This window comes from Hemitrygon akajei, chromosome 16 (genome assembly GCF_048418815.1).
Source record: "Hemitrygon akajei chromosome 16, sHemAka1.3, whole genome shotgun sequence".
In the NCBI taxonomy this organism is placed as follows: domain Eukaryota; kingdom Metazoa; phylum Chordata; class Chondrichthyes; order Myliobatiformes; family Dasyatidae; genus Hemitrygon; species Hemitrygon akajei.
Genome location: NC_133139.1, coordinates 19,156,148 through 19,176,818, shown reverse-complemented (window position 1 = coordinate 19,176,818; position 20,671 = coordinate 19,156,148). Strand labels below are relative to the sequence as shown.

Below are 20,671 nucleotides of genomic sequence, written 5' to 3'. Positions count from 1 at the left end.
CAAGATCAGGTAGTTAAAGACAAAAGCATAATCAAACAATTCAATTTACACACAAAATACTGCAATTTGGGCAGCCTCTATGGTGATGAAGGGTCTTGACCCCAAGAGTCGACTGTTCATTCCCCTCCACTGATGCTACCTAACTTGCTGACTTCTTTCAGCATTTTGTGTGTGTTGCTCAAGCATCTGCAGAATCTTTTGTGTCAAAGGAACTTAACTCTGTGAAATGGAGATTTGTCAGAGAGCCGATAGACTAGGCCGTGACCGTGGAGAGAGAACCTGAGCCACTGCTACAGATAGATTGACCCGCAGCAGGACTGACCAGTCCTGACTCAAACAACGTTACAAGGTAAAGAAAGAAAGTTGTTGAACTCAATAATGAGTCTACATGACTGCAACACAGTCAGATGAAGATAAGGTGCTCTTTCTCAAGCTTACATTGGACTTCATTGTAACAGCGCTGAAGGCCATGGACAGGTCAGAAAAGGATGGGGAACTAAACTGACAGGAAACAGGATTGCTCCTCTGGACCAAATGTGTCTGCTCCAAAGAGTAATGACCTAATCAGTGTTTGTTTCTCCAGTTTTGAGGATTTTACATTGTGAACTCTAAAGTCATAGAGTCACAGAACACTGCAGCACAGAAATAGTCCCTTCAGCCCACCTAGTCCATGCTGAACTATTAATCTGTGTAGTGTTCTCGTTCAGGTGTAAGAGAATGCTGAACTAAACACCGAGGTAAACCGTAGTCAATGAAAACAGGATCGCAGTAAGATTAACCGTTTACTGTTCACTCTTCCACATTAACGTATGGTGAAAACTGTTGATAAAACAATACAAAATTTGTACAGTATTTGTTTCCTTCTTGATATCACATTTACATCGTAAATACTTGCAAAAGTAAACTACAACAACTACATTACATTAAAATGCAGCATACAGTCAGAACCTACCTACGCCATTGACTGCTTTAAATACACTTCAACACAAACTATCCGCAACTCTTTAACTAACGAAAACATAAACCTTATCAACCGTCATAACTTTTAACAGAATCAGCGTTAACATTTTTAATTCAACACTTCGATTATCTCATGAACTTACGGCGTTGCTTCACTATGTTTCTAGTGCGTAGAAAGAAAACTTTTCTTGCGCTGATCCTGCACACGTGAGCCCCCTCCTTCCCGTTTCTCCAAACCGGTATTTTCCCACAAGACGTGGCGAAACTGGGTGTGACGTCATCGCATGCCATGATATATCACAGACAACGAATTTACTTTAAACAATCTTAACTTTAACTAGAAAATGCTAACAAACGAATTACTAAAGCGAAAATATTATAAACTAAATGAAAGCCATAAAGGCAACACAATCTGCCTAGTCCCATTGACCTGCAGTGGAACCACAGTCCTCCATACCCTTCCCATCCAGCTACCCATCCAAATTTCTCTTAAGTGTTGAAATCAAAGCCACATCCACCACTTCCTCTGGTTGCTCATTCCACACTCTCACCACCCTCTGACTGAAGAAGATCCCTGTCACGTTCCCCTTAATCATTTCATGTTTCACCCTTAACTCATGACCACTAGTTCTAGTCTCACCCACCCACAGTGAAAAAAGCTTGCTTGCATTTACTCTGTCTATGCACCTCATAATTTGTACACCTCTATTAAATCTCCTCTCATTCTCAATGCTCCAGGGAATAAAGTCCTAACCAATTCAACCTTTTGCTGCACCTCAGGTCCTAAGTGCTGGATACATCCTTATAAATATTTTTTTCTGAGCTCTTTCAATCTTATTGTTATATTTCCTATAGCTTAGGTGACCAGAACTGCACACAATACTCCAGATTAGGCCTCACCAATGTACTACACAACTTCCAGATAACATCCCAACCCCTGTACTCAATACTTTGATTTATGAAGGTCAATTTACTAAAAGCTCTCTTTATGACCCTTTGACACCATTTTCAAGGAATTATGGATCTGTATTTCCAGATCTCTGTTCTACCACCCTCCTCTGCATTAAATTCCATCTGCTATTTTTCAGTCCATTTTTCTAGATGGTCCAAGCTTTGATAGTCTTCCTCACTGTCCAACGCACAAATTTGCTGATCCACTTTACTACATTACCATCCAGATAATTGATCTAGATGATAAACAACAATGACCAAGCACAGATCCTTGCGGAACACCACTAGACACAGGCCTCCAGTCAGAGGCAACCATCTACAACCACTCTCTGGCTTCTCCCAGAAAGCCAATGCTGGATCCAGTTTACAACCTCATCCTGAAACACCTTGACCAACCTCCCACATGGGACCTTATCAAAGGTCTTTCTAAAGTCTATGTAGACAACATCCACTTCCTTGCCTTCATCAACTTTCCTGATAACTTCCTTGAAAAACTTTATAAGATTGGTTAAACATAACCTAACAAAGCCATGTTGACCATCCCTGATTAGCCCCTGTCTTTTCAAATACTATGTATACAGTCCCTTAGAATACTTTCCAATAACTTGCCCACTACCGATGTCAGGCTCACCAGCCTATCATTTCCTGGCTTATTCTTAAGGCCTTTCTTAAACAACAGAACAACATCAGCTGTCCTCTAACTTCTGGCGCCATACCCATGGCTAAGGGCGTTTTAAGTATCTCTGCTATTGGCCACGGAATCTTTGCACTTCAAGGGAGGGGAACACTTGGTCAGGCCTTGGGGATTTATCCACCAAAATTTGCTTTAATACAGAAAATGCCTCCACTTCTGTAATCTGTATAAGGTCCATGACTTCACTGCTGTGTTGCCTTCGAAGGACTCTGTGTCTGTCTTCCTGGTAAATACAGATGCAAAAAACCCATTTAAGATATCCCCCATCTCATTTGGCTCCGTGCTTAGATGACCACTCCGATCTTCAAGAGGACCAATTTTGTCCCTTGCTATCCTTTTGCTTTTAATATATCTGTAGAAGCCCTTGGGATTCTCCTACACCTTGTCTGCTAGAACAACCCCATACATTCTTTTAGCCCTTCTGATTTCCTTTGTTAAGTGTTCTCTTGCATTTCTTATACCTTAGGAGCTTCTTCCTACCTATACCTGCTATGAACCTCATCCTTCTATCTAAACAATGCCTCAGTATCTCTCAAAAACCAAGGTGGTTTAAACCTTTTATTCTTGCCTTTTGTTCTGACAGGAGTATACATATAAACTCTGTACACTCAAAATTTCACTTTTGAAGGCCTCCCACTTGCCGAGTATACCTTTGTCAGAAAGCAACCTGTCCCAATGCATACCTGATAGATTCTTTCTGAGACCATCAAAATTGGCCTTTCCTCAATTTAGAATCTTAACATGAGGACAAGAGCTATCCATCTCAATAATTATCTTGAAACTAATGGCATTATGATCACTACATGTAAAGTGTTGACCTGTACAAATCTTTGTCACTTGCACTGTCTCATTCCCTAATAGCACTCTCTCTGGTTGGGACCTCTATGTATTGAGTATAAAACCATAAGACATAGGAACAGAATTAGCCCTTTTGACCCATTGAGTCTGCTCTGCCTTCCAATCATGACTGATCCTGTTTTCCCTTCCTCAGGCTCGCTCCCCGGCCTTCTCCCCATATCTTTCCAATCAAGAACAGATCAATACACCCAACAACTTGGCATCTACAGCTGCCTCTGGTAACAAATTCCACAAATTCACCACCATCTAGCTAAAGATATTTCTCTGCATCTCTGTTTTAAATGGATGCTCCTCTATCCTGAGGCTGTGTCCTCTTGTCCTAGACTCCCCCACCATGGGAAACATCCTTTCCACATCTACTCTGTCTAGGCTTTTCAACAACTGAAAGGTTTCAATGAGATCCCCCCCCCCCCATCCTTCTAAATTCCAGTGAGTACAGACCCAGAGCCATCAAATGTTCCTCGTATGATAACCCTTTCATTCCTGGAATCATCCTTGTGAACCTCCTCTGAAGCCTCTCCAATGCCAGCACATCTTTTCTTAGGTGAGGAGCCCAAAACTGTTCATAATATTCAAGGTAAGGTCTCACCAGTCCCTTCTAAAGCCTCAGCATCACATCCCTGATCTTGTATTCTAGACTTCTTGAAATGAATGCTAACATTGCATTGGCCATCCTTACCATTGGCTCTACCTGCAAGTTAACCTTTAGGCTGTTCTGCACAAGGACTCCCAAGTCCCTTCGCATTTCAGATTTTTGGATTTTCTCCCTATTTAGAAAATAGTCTGCATATTTATTTCTTCTACCAAAGTGCACAACCATGCATTTTCCAACATTGTATTCCATTTGCCACTTTCTTACCCATTCTCCTAATCTGTCTAAGTCCTTCTGAAGCCTACCCATTTTCTCAACACTGCCCGCCCCTCCACCAATCTTTATATCACCTGCAAACTTGGCAACAAATACATCTATTCCATCATCTAAATCATTGATATACAGCATTAAAGGAACGGTCCCAACAACGACCCCTGAAGAACACCACTAGTCACCGGCAGCCGACCAGAAAAAGATCCTTTTATTACCACTCACTGCCTCCTACCAATCAGCCAATGTTCTAACCATGCCAATAACTTTCCTGTAATACTGTGGGCTCCTAAATTAGTAAGCAGCCTCATGTGTGGCACCTTGTCGAAGGCTCTCTGAAAGTCCAAATATACAACATCCACTACATCCCCTTTATCTATCCTACTTCTAATCTCCTCAAAAAATTCCAACAGGTTTGTCAGGCAAGAATTTTCCTTATGTAAAACATGTTGGCTTTGTCCTATCTTGTCCATGGTCACCAAGTACTCCGAAACCACATCCTTAACAATTGACTCCAACATCTTCCCAACCAGTGAGGTCAAGCTAACTGCTCTATAATTTCCTTTCTGATGCCTTCTTCCTTTCTTAAAGAATGAAGTGACATTTGCAGTTTTCCAGTCCTCTGGCACCATGCCAGAAGACAATGATTTTTGAAAGAACATTACTAATGCCTCCACAATCTCTACTGCTACATCTTTCAGAACCCCAGGGTGTAGTTTATCTGGTCCGGGTGGTTCAACTTTTGGAGTACCTTCTCCTTTGTAATAGTAACTGAACTCACTTCTCTTCCCTCACACCCTTCTGTAACTGGCATACTTCTAGTGTCTTTCACAGTGAAGACTGATGCAAAATACTCATTTAGTTCATCTGCCATTTCTTTGTCCCCTATAATTATTTCTCTGGCCTCATTTTCTACTGGTCCTATATCCACTCTCTTCTCTCTTTTATTTTTTACATACTTGAAAAAGCTTTTACTATCCACTTTGATAGTATTTGCTAGCTTGCTTTTATATTTCATCTTTTCACTTCTAATGACTCTTTTAGTTCTCTGTGTAGGGTTTTAAAAGCTTCCCACTCCTCTATCTTCCTGCTAATTTTTTGTTTGTTGGATACCCTCTCTTTTGATTTTACATTAGCTTTGACTTCCCTTGTCGGCCATGGTTGTAAGATTTTGCCATTTGAGTATTCCCTTGTTTTTGGAATTCATCTATCCCGCACCTTCCTCATCTTCCCCAGAAACTCTCACTGTTGCTGCTCTGTTGTCATCCCTGCCAGCATCTCCTTCCAATTTACTTTGGCCAGCTCCACTGTAATTTGCTTTACTCCACTGAAATTCTGCTATGTCAGACTTTACTAAAATTATGGAAAGATAATTATTCCACAAGATTATGGAAACTTTCCTGGCCACGTTTGACAAACTCTATCTCATCCAGCCCTTTTATAGTATAGGGGTCCCAATCAATATGCGGAAATTAAAATAACCTACTATAACAACCTTAGATTTCTTGCATCAGTCTGTGATCTCTCTACAAATTTGCTCCTCTAAATCCTGATGACTGCTGGGTGGTTTAAAATATACAGTAATCCCATTATTGTGGTCATCCTGTTCTTATTCCTCATTTCCACCCATATAACTTCAGTTGAGGAGTTCTCCAGCCTGTCCTTTTTGAGCATTGCCGTGACATTTTCCCTGATTAGTGAAGCCATCCCTCCCCCTTTAATCTGCTCTATCATGACTAAAGAAACGGAACCCTGGAACACTGAGCTGCCAGTCCTGCCCCTCCTGCAACCACGTTTCACTAATGACTACCATGTCATAGTTCCACTTCCTGATCCATCTCCCAAGCTCATCTGCATTTCTTACAATATTCCTTGCATTGAAATATACACAATTCAGAACATTAGTCCCAATATGCTCAACCTTTTGATTCCTGACTTTGTATGCAGGCTTAACAACATCGTTCCCCACAACCTCTCCATGATCTGCTCCAGCACTTTGTCTCTGATCTCCCTACAACTGTAATTTAAACAATCAAGGAAGCGGATGTGCTGGAGTTTTTGAAAAGCACTAAGTTAGATAAGTCGCCAAGAATGGACGTGATTTACCCCAGGCTACTGTGGGAAGCGAGGTAGGAGATTGCTGAGTCTCTGGTGATGATCTTTGCATCATCAATAGGGATGGGAGAAATACCAGAGGATTGGAGGGCTGCAGATGTTGTTCCCTTGTTATGGAAAAGGAGTAGAGATAACCCAGGAAGTTATAGACCATTGAGTCTTACTTCAGTGGTGGGCAATTTGTTGGAAGATCTTGATAGGCAGGATTTATGAGTATTTGGAGAAGACATCATTTGATTAGTCAGCATGGTTTTGTCAAGGGCAGGTCATGCCTTATAAGCCTGATTAAATTCTTTGAGGATGTGACTAAACACATTGATGAAGGTAGAGTAGTGGATGTAGTATATATGGATTTCTATAAGGCATTTGTAAGGTTCCCCGTGCTAGGCTCATTCAAAAAGCAAGGATGCATGGGATCCAAGGAGACCTTGCTTTGTGAATCCAGAAATGGCTTGCCCACAGAAGGCAAAGGGTGGTTGTGGATGGTTCGTATTCTGCATGGAAGTTGGTGACCAGTGGTGTTCCAAAGGGATCCGTTCTGGGACCCCTCTTTGTGATTTTTATAAATGACCTGGATGAAGAAGTAGAAGGGTGGGTTAGTAAGTTTGTTGATGATACAAAAGTTGGGGGTGTTGTGGATAGTCTGAAGGGTTGTCAGAGGTTACAGCGGGACATTGATAGGACACAGAACTGGGCTGAAAAGTGGCAGATGGAGTTCAACCCAGATAAGTGTGAAGTGGTTCATTCTGGTAGGTTAAATTTGAAGACAGAATATAATATTTATGTTAAGACTCTGGGTAGTGTGGAGGATCTGAGAGATCTTGGGGTCCTGCTGTGCAAGTTGACAGTGTTGTTGAGAAGTTGTGTGGTGCGTTGGTATTCATCAACCATTGGATTGAGTTCAAGAGTCATGAGGTAATGTTACAGCTATATAAGACCTTGGTCAGACACCACTTGGAGTACTGTGTTCAGTTCTGGTCATCTCACTACAGGAAGGATGTGGATACTATAGAAAGAGTGTGGAGGAGATTTAAAAGGATATTGCCTGGATTGGGGAGCATGCCTTATGAGAATCGGTTGAGTGAACTTGGCCTTTTCTCCTTGGAGTGACACACGATGAGAGGTGACCTGATAGAAGTGTATAAGATGATGAGAGGCATTGATCATGCAAATAACCAGAGGCTTTTTCCAGGGTTGAAATGGCTACATGAATAGGCATAGTTTTAAGGTGCTTGGAAGCAGGTACAGAGGGGATGTCAGAGGTAAGTTTTTCACACAGAGAATGGTGGGTGCGTGGAACGCACTGCCGGCAGTGATGGTGGAAGCGGATACAATAGGGTCTTTTAAGAGACTCTTAGATAGGTACATGGAGCTTAAAAAATAGAGGGCTATGCAGTAGGGAAATTCTAGGCAGTTTCTAGAGTAATATACATGGTTGCTACAATATTGTGGGGCAAAGGGCCTGTAATGTGCTGTAGACTTTTATGTTGTATGTTCTATAACCCCATGCAGCACTAACAAACTTTCCTGCAAGGGGATTAGTCCCCCTCCAGCACAGGTGCAAACCATCCTGTCTACAGGTCCTATTTTCCATGGAAGAGAGCCCAATGATCCAGAAATCTGAAGACCTCCGTCCTGCACCATCTCCTTAGCCAAGTGTTAAACTGTACGATCCTCCTATTTCTGGCCTCAATAGTATGTGGCACAGCTAGCAATCCTGAGATCACAAATCTGGAGATTCTGACCTTTAACCTATCTCCTAACTCCGTGAACTCACTTTGCAGGAACTCCTCACCCTTTCTACCCATGTCATTGGTACCAATGTGGACCAATGGCTGTTCACCTTCCCAATTAAGAATGCTGTAGACTTGATCCAAAATGTCCATGAACCCAGCCCCTGGGAAGCAACACACCATCCTGGAATCTCATTCTCATACACAGGAACTCCTGTTCTGTTTTCCTAACAATGAAACCCCTATCACTACAGCTCACTCCTTCTTCCCCCACCCTTTCCTTTCTGAACCACACTTGACTGCTGTCAGATTCCTCCCGACAACACTATACCAAAAGTTGCATGCCTGTTACTAAAAGGAATGGCCACAGGATTACTCTGCACTGGCTACACTCCCCACTCCAACACTGGTCCACTCACACAATGGCTGCTCCCACAATGCTAAAGCCTAACTTCCTTTCACTGGCCCTTGCCACGTGCCTAATTTCGCATGATCCAACATCTCCTCAGGTACTGTGGCACGAATAATGTACTGAATGCCCCCACTTGCTTCCTTCAAAATCTCTTTCCTGCTATGTACAATCCCTCGTCTCATCGGGAACTGTGGCGCGCAGAATGTCTTGTCTCTGCTGCTTGTTTCTTTTGAAGTCTTCCTTTGGCTACGCACAATCCTGCATCTCCTCAAGAACTGTGGTGTGCAGAATGTCCTGACTGCCACTGTTCACTTATTGCACATCCATGCAAGAAGTGAAAGTCCTGATCGAAGCTCTCGGCCCAAAACATCGACTGTTTATGGCCCTCCATAGATGCTGGCTGACCTGTGAGTTTCTCCAGCATTTTGTGCGTGTTACTCTGGATTTCCAGCATCTGCAGAATCTTTTGTGTTTGTGTTAGTGAAAGTGAAATTTTGCTTCAGCTGGAAGAATGATTTGGGTCACTGGATGGAAGGAAGGAAGACAATAACGCTGCATGGTAAAGTGCCATGGGAAAGGGAGTGGTTAATGGAGACAGGAGCTGGTATTCTGTAGGGGAGTGGTGAAGAGGAGCGGAGAAGAAGGCACGTCTGATGTTTGACTTCCACTGGTTGCAGCCTCAGGGTACTCAGTACAGAATTCAATAGCTTCAGGTAATTTGCTCTCGTTGTAAAAGAAAAAGCCAGTCCTGTTGTTGGTCATTTATCAGTTTGTCTCACTTCACGAGCAGAGCCTGACCTGCCAGATGCTCTCTGCAGCTCTATATTTTGCAGCTTTCACATTCATGGGACCAAAAGACAGTTAGACATAGGAGAAGAATTATACATTCAGCCCATCAGGCTGCTGATGGCTGATTGTATGTAATTAGTTTTGCTACAACAAGTGTATGGGACATTGGAAAAAAAAGTTGAATTTCCCCATGGGGATGAATAAAGTATCTATCTATCTATCTATCTATCTATCTATCTATCTATCTACTATCCCTTTCAACCCCATTCTCCTGCCTTCTCCTCATAACCTTTGCACCCTGGCTAATCAAGAAATTATCAACCTCCGCTTTAAATATACACATTCCTTTGTATGTTCTTTCACTTTACATATGTTTTGTTTCATTTTCCTTTTCTTTCTAACTGAGCTAATCTGTCAGCAAATTTACTTCATCAGCAGTTATCCCCAGGGCAACCACAGCATATGAGACAATTTCTGTATCCTCTCCTTCCCCAACCATCTCTGCAATTTAAAAGGCTTAGTTTTCTAAATTCTGATGAAGGGTCCTCAAATGAAAATTTAGATCCTTCTCTTTTTACAGATTCTGATTGTTTCCAACAGGTTTTGCTTATATTTCAAACCCATCCCTCTTTGTCTGACTTATAACCAATTGGACGCTGAGGCTGGAAAGCAAGCTCTACTGAGATACAGTGCTTTGTAATATTTTGAATGAACGGCAAACGATTGACCTTCTTTTAAATATAGGAGTTAGTGCAATTTATTTTTTCCCTTTTAATTCAAGGAAGATGCAGAGATAAAGAGATGCGTGTCAAATCTTGACTGCAGATAGAGCACGCAAGCGTATTAGGATGAACAGTAACCATTATAGTGCCTTTGAAATAGGGAGAGGGACGGGAATAATCAGTGTGCTGAGAAATGGTTTGCTTTCTTCATGTATTCCTGGCTAGTGAATGATTTCTCTAAGAAAGTGGCTTCTATGGTCAAGATGCTCACGTGCCTGTGCATGTATGCACACTGTATTATTTTGAGCTGGGCAAAGTAAAAGACATTTTTAATCTTGAGCTATTTGCTCCAGTCTTCTGACTCTTTTGATTCAAATGAGTGTCTGCTGTTTTCACATCAGCTGTTTGGGTCTTTTACAATAAACTTTTTTGTGGAGAGTGGCGCACAGAAACTGCTGGAGGAACTCAGCAAGTCAGGCAGCATCTACGGAGAATAATAAATAGTCAACATTTCAGTCTGAAACTACTCAGCATCAGGGACCTTGGCCCGAAACGTTGACTGTTCATTCCTCTTCATAGTTGTTGCCTGACCTGCTGAGTTCCTCTAGAACTGTGTGCGTGTGTCACTCTGGATTTCCAGCATCGGCAGAATCTCCGTGTTTATGCTAAATTGTTTGTGCGTTTTCTTTTACGTTAGCTTCCCGTTTCCAAACTAATATCATACAAGAAGCAGTAATGGCTTTTAGAACCCAGAAAGGGTGCTCCTCCTGAAATTATGGTATCACAATATTTCAAGTTAAGGAAGAGACCAGATTGTATCTGTAACACTAGAGACTCTGCAGATGCTGGAAATCCAAAGCAAGACACATGGATATCGCCTGACCTACTGAGCTCCTCCGGCATCTTATGTGTTTTGCTTCAGATTATACCCGTTCTAGATCCATGAAAGAGCAATCCAATCAGCCCCACATTCTCCAGACCCTGCAAATTTTTCCTTTCCAAATCCCTTTGAAAACTCCTATCGAATCGGCTTCCTCCACCCTTTCATGAAGTACTGTACATCCCAAAGCACGAGATTTTGCTGAATAAAAGATTTCCTCCTCATCGCTCTCTGGTTTTCTTGCCTATTATCTGAAAACTTCGTCCTCTGGTTACCAACCTTGCTGCGGGAAACATTTTCTCAGCATCTACTCAATCAAAGTCTTTCATCACTTGAACAGTTCTATTAAATCTACCCTTGACCCTCTCTGATCTCCACTGGTACACTAGCACAGTGATTAAGCTTTGAGACAAGTGGGGGTGCACAGAGCTGGATATGTGAGTTTTAACCCTGCCAAAGCAACTGGGGAATTTAAATTTAAGCAATTAAATGAATTTGGAAGTAAAAATTCCCATCAGTAACTGTGATTAGAATTAGAAATTAGGATCGGTAAGAGGAACAGGGGTGGCACAGTAGCGTAGTGGTTAATGTAATGCTTTACAGCGCCAGTGATTAGGGTTCAATTTCAGCTGCTATGTAAGGAGTTAGTCTATTTTCCCAGTGGCCATTTGGTGCTCCGGTTTCCACCCACATTCCAAAATGTACAGGTTAGGGTCAGTTAGTTGTGGTCATTCTATGTTGGTGCTGGAAGCATAGTGATATTCAGACTGTGGTGGTTATTGATGCAAATGACACATTTCACTGCATGTTTTAACGTACAGTACTGTGCAAAAGTCTTAGGCACATAGATATGGCTAGGATGCCTAAGACTTTTGCACAATACTGTAGTCATTTTATATATTGCACTGTACTGCTGCGTAAAAACCCCCCACAAATTTCATGACATTGTGAGTGATTATAAACCTGATTCTGATGTGGGTCTCTATTGTGGACTGAGAGTGGGAAGGGAGTAGGAAGAGGGGAATCATATTAGGGAAAAGGGGAAGGGAAGGGAGGGAACAGGAAGCACCAGAGAGACATTCTGTAATGATCAATAAACCAACTGTTTGGAACTAAAACAACTCACACGAAATGCTGGTGGAACACAGCAGGCCAGGCAGCATCTATAGGGAGAAGCGCTGTCGATGTTTCGGGCCGAGACCCTTCGTCAGGACTAACTGAAAGGAAAGATACTAAGAGATTTAAAAGTAGTGGGGGTGGGGAGGGGAAAATGAGAAATGATAGAAGAAGACCGGAGGGGGTGGGATGAAGCTAAGAGCTGGAAAGGTGATTGGCGAAAGTGATACAGAGCTGGAGAAGAGAAAGGATCATGGGACGGGAGGCCTCGGGAGAAAGAAAGGGTGGGGAGCACCAGAGGGAGATGGAGATCAGGCAGAGTGATGGGCAGAGAGAGAGAAAAAAAAACAAACAACTAAATATGTCAGGGATGGGGTAAGAAGGGGAGGAGGGGCATTAACGGAAGTTAGAGAAGTCAATGTTCATGCCATCAGGTTGGAGGCTACCCAGCCGGTATATTTGGTGTTGTTCCTCCAACCTGAGTGTGGCTTCATCTTGACAATAGAGGAGGCCATGGATAGACATATCAGAATGGGAATGGGACCTGGAATTAAAGTGTGTAGCCACTGGGAGATCCTGCTTTCTCTGGCAGACTGAGCGTAGGTGTTCAGCGAAATGGTCTCCCAGTTATAAAAGGCCACACCGGGAGCACCGGACGCAGTATAACACACCAGCCGACTCACAGGTGAAGTGTCGCCTCACCTGGGAGGACTGTCTTGTGGGGGGGGGGGGGGGGGCGGTGTGTGTGTGCGTGTGTGTGTGTAAAAGACTTTTGCACAGTATTGTGCAAAATACACAATACTTGGCAGGATACTTGGTAGTGTGTAGGAGCAGAGGGATCTGGGGGTACATGTCCACATATCCCTGAAAGTTGCCTCACAGGTAGATAGGGTAGTTAAGAAAGCTTATGGGGTGTTAGCTTTCATAAGTTGAGGGATAGAGTTTCAGAGACGCGATGTAATGATGCAGCTCTATAAAACTCTAGTTAAGCCACACTTGGAGTATTGTGTCCAGTTCTGGTCGCCTCACTATAGGAAGGATGTGGAAGCATTGGAAAGGGTACAGAGGAGATTTACCAGGATGCTGCCTGGTTTAGAGAGTATGGATTATGATCAGAGATTAAGGGAGCTAGGGCTTTACTCTTTGGAGAGAAGGAGGATGAGAGGAGACATGATAGAGGTGTACAAGATATTAAGAGGAATAGACAGAGTGGACAGCCAGCGCCTCTTCCCCAGGGCACCACTGCTCAGTACAAGAGAACATGGCTTTAAGGTAAGGGAAGGGAAGTTCAAAGGGAATATTAGAGGAAGGTTTTTCACTCAGAGAGTGGTTAGTGTGTGGAATGCACTGCTTAAGTCAGTGGTGGAGGCAGATACACTAGTGAAATTTAAGAGACTACTAGACAGGTATATGGAGGAATTTAAGGTGGGGGGTTATATGGGAGGCAGGGTTTGAGGGTCGGCACAACATTGTGGGCCGAAGGGCCTGTAATGTGCTGTACTATTCTATGTTCTATGTACACATGCTGTACATGTGACAAATAAAGCTAATCTTAAATCTTTCATTACGAAATTAATAAATTATTGTAAAATGGCCATCAAGTTCAATTATGTCCTTGAGAAAAGGAAAGCTACCAATGTTACTAGGTTGAGTAATCTAACACACTTACTAGGTCTGACCATCATGTTACTTGGGAGTTATCAACAATGTTTTCTCTTACCTGACTCCTCAGATTAGGCGCAAGCAATAATCAGGGGTAAATAATGTTGGCCAATGAGAGCCACATCCTCTAACTAAATACAATAAATTCTGGTTAATCGGGGTACGTCAGGACCAGTACCTTTTGATCCAATTAAATGGTTGCCTCAATTAGCTGAAATTTCATGGAAGTAGTTTAAAAAAGTATAAAAACTCAAACTACGGTTTAACCATGTAACAAATTATGTATTTGTGAAACACAGAACAAATTAGAACACTACCGAGACTATAAAACAGTGTATTAGCTCCTAATGGCTATTGATGGAGAAATTCATCCAATGTATGCTGCTGTGTTCTTTTGATTGACTGTAAAAGAACAAAACCAGTGTAATCAGCTAGTGCAGATAATCGACTGCCTTCATACAATGCTTTGACAATTGCATCTTCCAATTCTTAATTTTCATGGTAACATTCAAGATGATTATTGATGCCTTCAAACTCTTTGTAGTTCCTAACTTGTTGAAGTAGCGAAATCGGTTCATTTCTACTCCCAGCGATTTCTGGTCTCTCCAAGTCTGAACGCTTAAAACTGCAGAGAGCAAAACAGTACTGAATTGTCTCACTGCTTGTTTCTTGACAACTATCAGCAACAAAAAATATTACTTTTTAGAGACAAATGCACACTACTTAGCCACGCAATTGACACTACTTGAAAACTGTCCGCCCTGAGCACGGAGTAGTATCTGATAGCCACAGAAGTGTCTGCACCTTATGCTAGTTAGAAACTGTTTGGCAAAGTCTCCTGGCCCAATTAAGCAGCAAAATGTCCTAAATAAATGAAAGGAACCCGACTATTTTCTTGATTAGTTCTTGTTCTTTATGAGTTAAATAAGCAACTGCCCCATTTAACCGATGGCCCAATTAACTGGAATCCACTCAAATAGAATTCCGTTTTTTGTAAACTGTGTCTTGGAACTTGAATATCATTGGCTTGGTTGTGAAGTATATCAATGGCTTTCTTTCCCAGGTTTCAAAGCACATGGATTTAATTCGCCAACAGCTACAGTATGAAGCCCATCAGATCAAAGCCATCATTGAGGAGAGATACGGTGCAGGTGACAACACAACTGAACGACTCCAGGTAACAAAGAAATACACATTTATTAGATCAGCATTTTCACCCTTTGTAATCAAGAGAAGCCACTGAAAGTTATAAACAATTAGCAAATTATATTTCTTGCTCTGCTTAGATTTTTTATTATTCTACTGAGGAGACGCTAAAAGCAACTTCTGCATTTAAATTGCACTTTTGGTGTAGCATAAAAACCAAGGCACTTACAAAGATAAAGATTAGCTTTATTTGTCAAGTGTACATCGAAACTTTGAAACAGAAAGTGAAATGCCCTGTTTGCGTCAACAAAGAGCACAGCCAAAGGATGTGCTGGAGGGCATGTGGATTAGAAGTCCTCTTCAGCCTTGTTGGAAACTTGGCAAGCTGGGACCTCTGTACTGATAATTAAAGTGCATTGGATTCCTGTTACTGTGAGCCAGTTACACAGGAGCTCGTTCTGCTGGTGAAGCGCATTCTATGAACAGCGCTTCTCTTATTCCGGACTACTCCTCCAGAAGAAGGTGCAACTATGAACACAAGAGATTCTGCAGATACTGGAATTCCAGAGCAACACACAAATTGTTGGGGGAGCTCAGCACGTTAGCCAGCATCCATGGGAGGGGAATAAACAGTTGACTTTTTGGGCCTAGACCCTTCATCAGTCCTGTCAAGTAGGGGGGTGTGGGATGTCAGGGTTGGGTTTTATTACACAGAGAATAGTGAGTGTATGAAACAGGGTTGATACATTTGGGAGTTTAAGAGATTCACTGATAGGTACGTGGATGAAAGGTAGTAGTTACACCTTGTTCTTTAAACTGATCAATTTCCTGTCTCAGTCAAGATGGCAAGGACCGTGTCTGTTGCTGCTGCTATTGTAAATGCACATGTTGACATTCATGTTGAAGAGTGGAAGTTGCCTGCGGGCAGTGGCTATCCCTTATTAAAAGAAACCATATACTGTCTATTGCACAGATTTGACAGAAAGAGTTTGTGGTCCCAGAAGAAAGAGAACCAAGGTGACTAGGAGACCAGGTTCTGCTGCATGAGATTTAATATTCACACCTTGATTGACACACAGCCCTGCAGGAAACACACACTTGCATACTGCCCATAGAGTCGTTAAGCTCTAAAGCACAGAAACAAGCCCTTCAGCCCATCTAGTTACTCTACCTCCTCCCATTCATGTACTTACACAAATTTCTCTTAAATATTGAAATCAAATCTGCATCCCCACTTCTACTGTCAGCTCATTCCACACTTTCACCACCCTCTGAATGAAGAAGTTTCCCTTAAATATCACATCTCATGACTTTCCCAGGGCAGTGGAATTTCAAGACCTTTACAATGTTCTTGCTGTGTCTGGTGCTTTGGGTCAGTGCACTAACTGCATGTTCACTTATGCAGCCTGATAGCATTCGGCATTGCGCTTGCTGCAGGCACTGAATGACCTGATTGTGTTTGGCAAATCTTATCTGTCTCGGCTGATGAATCGCCTGGGCACGAAGGGAAAAGCTAATCAGGTGTAACATTTTAAATTCAGTGTGGGCTGCTTAATTACCTCACATCATTTTCTCACCCGCCGGACCCATGATGAACTATACCATTTTACATAAAGTCATAGGGGGGAAAGATTGGTACTAAAGCTACCAGCAATATGTTATCTGATGCTTCATTGATTGAGTTAATATCTCCATGGAGATGCTCAACTATTTCTGGACTGTGGTGTTAGCAATGGTTAACCATAACCACTCTGAACAGAAACAAAGGAAGACAGATTGCCAAGGTGTCTCTAGCATAGTGCTTGTGATTATGCCAGTTTAAGATATCTGCAGAGCCAAGTATACCTCAAAAAGTATAATGGATGCCTCAAAAAGGAGGCATCCATCAATAAGAGTCCCAACTGCTCAGGACAGGCTTTCTTTTCATTACTGCCATCAGGGAGAAGGTACAGGAACCTGAAGACTCACACTCGATGCTTCAGGAAGAGCTTCTTCTCTTCTGCTTTCTGACTTTTGAGCAATCCATGAATTTTCGAATACTACCTCACTACTTTTTTCTCTCTTTTTTTTGCACTGCTGATCCTTTGTATTATTTCTTATTATAGCTTAAATTGTATTTTATGTATTGCACTGCACTGCTGCCACAAAACAGCACATTTCGTGCAGTATACCAGTGATTTGAAACCTGATTGTGATTCTCCGATACCAGCCTACTGAACCTGAAGTTCTCCAGGGTAAATGCAATATACAAAGTTATGGCTTTTCAAAGAAGATTATTCTTGGGGCATGGGTTTCATAGCAATAGCCTTTTATGGAGCAAGCACTTTGTGAAATGATTATTTTGCACTTTTGCAGACATAAAGACGGCAATAATTGTATATTTTGCAACATACTGCTATCCCACGGTGCTGGACTAGTAGATCTGAGCACTGGCACTTCCATGGATCCCTGAACCCACTGTTACTTATGCTGGCATTTCTGTGCTGAAATACACCAAAGTTTGAGCTGTGGATACTATTTCAGTGGAGTTGCATAGAACATTACAGCACAGTACAGTCTCTTCAGCCTCAGATGTCGTGCCAACCACTTAACCTAATCTAGGACCAACTAACCCTTCCCTCGCACGTAAATAGAACACAGACTGGCAGCAGTGGGATTAAAATCCACACCCACAAAGAGACTAGAGCCTTAATCCAACGCCTCAGACCACTCAACCACACTACACGGAAATATTTTAATGGGTCAGGTTGTTTTTTTAATCGAACCTTGCATCTACCATCATTCCCATCATTCCCCCCCGCCCCCCAAGCTGCATGTTAAGATTAAGATTAGTTCTATTTGTCACACGTACTTCCAAACAGCAAAACATACAGTGAAATGTATTGTTTGCATCAGCGACCAGTGCAGACCGAAAATGTGCTGGCCAGCCCACGTTTGCGTCATGCTTCCAACACCAAAATAGCACGCCCACAAGTTACTAATCCTAACCTGTACATCTTTTGAATGTGGGAGGGACCCAGAGCACCCGGAGTAAACCCACGCGGCCACAAGGAGAGCATACAACCTCACAGACAGTGGCAGGAATTGAAACCTTATTGCTGGTGCTTTAAGCTACTGTGCCACCCTTGGGTAGCTGGTGTGTGAGACTAAACAACTTGTAGGCCATGTAATGCAGTAACTTGGGCCGCAGGTAGCAAGTTAACCTCGGGTAACTGTCTTTAAGGCTACGCGGCATATTTCTGATTAGGCCGCTTGAGCTGACTTGGTGTAATCCAACTGCTCGGCTCAGCATGCTCCCCCTTGGAACCAGTGCTGAGTCCAGGAGCAGAGATCAGATGATCCAGCAGCTGAGCTCCAGCCCATTGCTACATTTTTGTGTTTCACCTGACTGGGGAAACAGAGCAATCCGTCAAATATCCTATAGAATCTGTTTTCACCTTAAAGTCCTGAAATTATCAAATAAAATTAGGGATCCTACCACTAAACATATCTTCACCTCCCCCCTCCACTTTCCACAGGGATCGCTCCCTCTGTGACTCCCTTGTCCACTTGTCCCTGCACACTAATCTCCCTCCCTACACTTAACCGTGCGGCCAAAGTGTTGCACCTGCCCATACACCTCCTCCCTCACCTCTATTCAGGGCCCCAAACAGTCCTTCCAGATGAGGAAACACTTCACCTGCGAATCTGCCGGGGTTGTCTATTGTGTCCGGTGCTCCTCGATATTGGTAAGACCTGTTGTAAATTGGGGAGTGCCTTATTGAACGCCTCAGCACCATCTCCCGCAAGTGGGACTTCCCAGTGGCCAAGCATTTTAACTCCGATTCCTATTCCTATTTTGATGTGTTGGTCCATGACCTCCTCTTGTGCCAAGGTGAGGCCACCCTCAGGGTGGAGGAGCAACACGTTACAATTCCCCTTGGGTCCCCTCCTCCTTCCCTCTCTCCTATGGTCCAGCCTCCTCTGCTATCAGATTATTTCTTTTCTAGCCCTTGACCTTTTCCACCCACCTGGTTTCACCTATCACCTTCCAGCTAGCCTCCTTCCCCTCCCCCACCTTTTTATTCTGACTTCTTACCCCTTTCTTCTCAGTCCTGATGAAGGGTCTCAGCCTGAAACATTGACTGTTTATTCATTTCCATAGACGCTGCTGAGTTCCTCCAGCATTTTATATGTGTTGCTTTGGATTTTTTTTTCAGTTTCCTAAGACGTTCACAATGTGCAAGTAAAAAGTGCTATAACATTTGCATGTATCTTTCCTCTGCAGACTAAAGCCAATGAACAGACTGTATAATTAGCATATCAAGTGGAGCATGTGACCAATGGAGGCGATTGAGTGAATGCGACAGTCAGACAGGAATTAAGTCCCTATAAATATAAAAAAAATCTGCAGATGCTGGAAATTCAAAGCTACAAACACAAAATGCTGGAGGAACTCAACAGGTCAGGTAGCCTCTATGGAAAAGAGTAGTCAGTCAATATTTTGGGCTGAGGCCCTTCATCAGAAAGGGTGAAGGGTCTCGGCCCAAAACGTGAACTATTTCCTCTTTCCCATAGATGCTGGCAGGCCCGCTGGATACCTCCAGTATTTCGAGTGTGTCCCTATTAAAATTTTGGCTTTGCTAACTCATTGACCTTCAGTGAAAGACCAAATGAGGTTCGGAGAGATGCCAGTGTCATGAAAGTTGATGCATTTTGTTTTACTGTTTTGAGCACATGAGCCTAGTTTGCCAAATTGGAGTGGTCATTCAATGAAAAGTTGCATGGAAAGACCCCTCGCCCGAGATTTTGAGGACCCATAGACATATTTCAGTTTCTTTCCCAGGGCAGAAATGGCTAATATGAGGGACCATAATTTTAAGGCAATTGGAGGTAATTTAACAGAAGGATGTCAGAGGTAAGTTTCTTGCACAGAGCGGTAGGTGTATGGAACACACTGCTGGGGGTGGCTGTAGAGGCAGATGCATTAGGGGCATTTAACAAACTCTAGAATAGGCACATTGATGATAGAAAAATAGAGGGCTCAGTTGAATTGAAAGGTTGGATTGATCTTACAGCACATTATGACTCCAGATTCCACAGTATCCATGACATCTTCAAGGGGCGATGCTTCAAGACGGTGGCGTCCATCCTTAAGGACTCCCATCACCGAGGACATGCCGTGTTCTCATTGTTACCATCAAGAGAGAGGTACAGAAGCCTGAAGGCACACACTCAACAATTCAGGAACAGTTTCAACCCCTCTACCATCCGTTTTCTGAATGAAAATTGAACCCATGAACATTACCTCACTATTTTTTTATTTATATTCTTGCGCTACTTATTTAGTTTAACTATGTTTTATATATATGTATACTTACTGAAATTCACATTTTATTTCTATTATTGCATTTAATTGCTGCTGCAAAGAAGCAAATTTCATGACACATGCTGGTCTGATTCTGATTCTGATGAGGTTGGGACAGCGTCGTGAGCTGAACAGTCTGTACTGTGCTTTAGTGTTCTAAGTTATATATTAAAAGAACATTCAAAACTTGAAATCCTTATTTATTGTTTATGTAGAGATACAGCACAGAACAGGCCCTTCCAGCCCAACGAACTGCACCGCCCAGCAACCCTATTTAACCCCAGCCGAATCACAGGTCAATTTACAATGGCCAATGAACCTGCTAACTGGTATGTCTTTGGACTGTGGGGGGAACATACAAACTCCTTACAGGCAGTGTTGGAATTGAACTCCGAACACCGACGCCCCGCACTAATTGCTATGC

At 42.7% G+C, this 20,671-nt stretch overlaps 1 protein-coding gene across 1 annotated transcript in view; it reads left to right on the top strand.

Moving 5' to 3' along the window:
- apc2 (APC regulator of WNT signaling pathway 2) overlaps positions 1–20,671 on the top strand; it is a 246,097-nt gene that overhangs the window by 145,868 nt on the left and 79,558 nt on the right. Inside the window, exon 6 of the mRNA XM_073068331.1 lies at positions 14,818–14,931. Coding sequence (XP_072924432.1) covers positions 14,818–14,931 — 114 coding nt within the window. The remainder of the gene's footprint in view (positions 1–14,817; positions 14,932–20,671) is intronic.